Source organism: Polistes canadensis, unplaced genomic scaffold, assembly GCF_001313835.1.
Source record: "Polistes canadensis isolate GaletaPanama2010 unplaced genomic scaffold, ASM131383v1 scaffold_165, whole genome shotgun sequence".
Lineage (NCBI taxonomy): Eukaryota > Metazoa > Arthropoda > Insecta > Hymenoptera > Vespidae > Polistes > Polistes canadensis.
Window position 1 is genome coordinate 46518 of NW_014569712.1, and position 3039 is coordinate 49556.

At 30.3% G+C, this 3039-nt stretch overlaps 1 protein-coding gene across 18 annotated transcripts in view; it reads right to left on the bottom strand.

Annotated features, from left to right (window-relative positions):
• Window positions 1-3039, bottom strand: part of LOC106789116 (sodium channel protein para) — a 58397-nt gene that overhangs the window by 36331 nt on the left and 19027 nt on the right. For all 18 annotated transcript variants that reach the window (XM_014753023.1, XM_014753018.1, XM_014753030.1 and 15 more), the window contains 2 exons: window positions 1761-1916; window positions 985-1190 (listed from right to left, as the gene is read on the bottom strand). In XM_014753023.1, coding sequence (XP_014608509.1) covers window positions 985-1190; window positions 1761-1916 — 362 coding nt within the window. The remainder of the gene's footprint in view (window positions 1-984; window positions 1191-1760; window positions 1917-3039) is intronic.

Genomic DNA, 3039 nt, shown 5'->3' on the forward strand with positions numbered 1-3039 from the left:
TATTTTTTCTTCATATTGATTTAAATAATATAATAAATGATTTATATATAGGATTTTTATTTATAAAACAAAATAAAAGTTCAACTATAATATCAGCTGTTCATTGCACGAACAAAAAATTACGTACACATTTTTATAATCTGACTCTGTATAACGTATATATATATATATATGCATACGTATTTTAAGTATGCAATAAAACATAAAATAAATACACACACACATACACGAGGTAGATTAATAGAAATAAAAAGAATAAATTGATCTTTGATCGATCGTAGCCTATATCCCAGAGTATATAATCTACAATGTGTTCGAAATGTTAGGTTCCATTGATTGGAAACTATTAAAACGTATTATAATAAATGTAGACAAATCACACAGATTAAAGAAACGTGTCTGATAGGATTATTAAAACAAGGATTCAAGAAAAAAGTATATTGTGTAATATGAAAAATAATGAGTTTTGATCTAAATTCTAATTTGACATTTAATTGAGATACTTAATCGCTATGGTGAGTGCGTATGGGGGAATCCATCGACGACGCAGATGGGGTCTTTTCTTTTTTGTAGAAGTGCTACAATATTTTTATACATCCTTTTTCTTTTCTTTTCTTTTTTTCCAAACAAAAATGATTATTTTCTTCGAAGGTAAGATTTACTATCTCGGTGTGGGGGTGAGGGGTGGGGAGGAGACGTGTACGATTTTTTCCTTCGACGTTTGGGAGCGTGGGGGTGGGGGTCGTGCTTCTATTTTAATAATAAATTACGATAGGGGTGGGGGGTTAATATCAAATAAATGACGAATAAAAATATGAAATAGAAAAAGTATTTAAAAATACAAGAAGTATGTTAACAGTAGAGAAAAATCGATGAAAATTAGGTTCCTAAGTAAATAACAAAAAAAAAGAAGTGAGAAAAGGTGATTGAAAAGAAATAAAAAAAAGATAAGAAATGAAATGAAAAAAAGTTGGTAATACTTACTCGGTGGACTCGATGGTAGGCGTGGTTGGCATGATCATGAGTATGCAATTAACCAATATCGTAGTGATGATGAACAAGGAGAAGAGTGGGTGAACCAGAATGTAGATAGCCACGCGTCGTATTGGGTTGAATGGATCGAGAATCCACATCGCGTCGGTAGCTGAGAACCTAAATATATCCTTTCCCTTGCTGACGACGACGAAGGTCTGGTGGCATCATTCAAAAATAATAACAACAATAACAACAACAAATTAAAATCAAACGCGATGCATATTATATTCAAGAAAAAAACACACGAATCGTACAATATAATTTTGAACAGTTGAATATTTTTGAATGGATAAAATAAAAAATGAAAAGAAAAAAGGGGGCAGGGGGAAGAAAGATAAAGTATTGATGGTGGCATGATTCAAAAATAAAAACAATAACAAATTAAGATCAAACGATGCACTTTATATCAAGAAAAAAAAGAAAATAAAAATAAAATGCACAAACCGTACAGTGTAATTTTGAACAGTTGAATATTTTTGAATGGATAAAATAAAAAAATAAAAAGAAAAGGGGGGAGGGGGAAGAAAGATAAAGTATTGATGGTGGCATGATTCACAAATAAAAACAATAACAAATTAAGATCAAACGATGCATATTGCATATCAAGAAAAAAATGCACGAACCGTACAGTGTAATTTTGAAGAGTTGAATATTTTTGAATAGATAAAAAAAAATGAAAAGAAAAGAGGGGGGAGGGGGAAGAAAGATAAAGTATTGATCGTTACCCTTTGATTTTGATAGAAGGTATCGATATCCTCGAGAGGTGTGGAGGCCAACTCGGGTGGAAATACATTGTGCAACCGGACCGGGATCGGTGCACCTTGTTCGAGTGCAGGATCCGGTTGAGGACCCTCGTCCTCGTCCTCGTCGTCATATCGTACCTACGAAACGAAACACCCATATATATGTCAGATCATCTTCCCCATCAAATATCATTTTCCTATCTAATATCCGTTTCGTATATATAACAACATTTTTTTGGTTATTCATTGAAACTCAAAAAGAATAATAATAATAATTTTTCTTTTATTTCGTAGTTAAATCAAAAAATATATTATTTTGTTTTTTTTTTATATATTATCACGTTGACGATTTCAAATAAGAAGAATAAAAAAAAATATTGTAAATAAATATTAGTTTAAATAAAAGTATTTTAATCGTTCATTATAGAAAATTAATGAACGAATTTAAACGTTGATTGATTACGATTATCGTCGCGTGATATTCTAATCGTTGCAAACTATACGTAAAATCCAATTGTTTAACGATTAACAATAATTAAGAGAAATATTTAATATGGGAGAAAAGTATCGATATCATCGAGGAAAGAATTTGAGATAAGAATTTTTGACAAAAGAATTTTTCCAATGGAAATTCTTTAAAATATTCAACGATTAATGAAACGAATCGAGACACCACCATACACGTAACCAGATCACCATCGTTGTGAAATCGATACTTTAATACGTTCATACGTTGAAAATATTCCTCGTAATTTGTTTCTAAATCACTAAACTTTTTCTATTAGCATTTCGTACGCTTGCTTATTTTATTTTTGGTGTTTTGTTTTTTTTCAATTCGTTATTTGCATACCACGAAAGGAAGCCCCGTAGAAATTGGACGAGGAGAAAAGAAAGAAAGAAAGGAAGAAAGAAAAAAAAAAAAAGAAAGAAATATACCAATGGGGAAAATTTTCTGATATCTTTTTTTGTTGATTTGTTTTATTTCGAATTTGTCCATAACGTAATGTTGCATTTTTCTTTTTAATTTGGTCAAATTTTGTATCGTCCAAAACAAAACCCCATATCACGGTGTTAATTAAATCCACCTTGCCGAGGAGATAAGGGTTTTATAATTAATTTTGATTTTGATATTAATTTTCATTATTTCTGGGACATCCATTCGAGTGTTCGGCTTAAAAGCAACTAACATCTATTTTATACATATGCGTATTATTTAATAATAACTATAATAATAATTCGTGCTGCTATAAAAAAAAAAAAA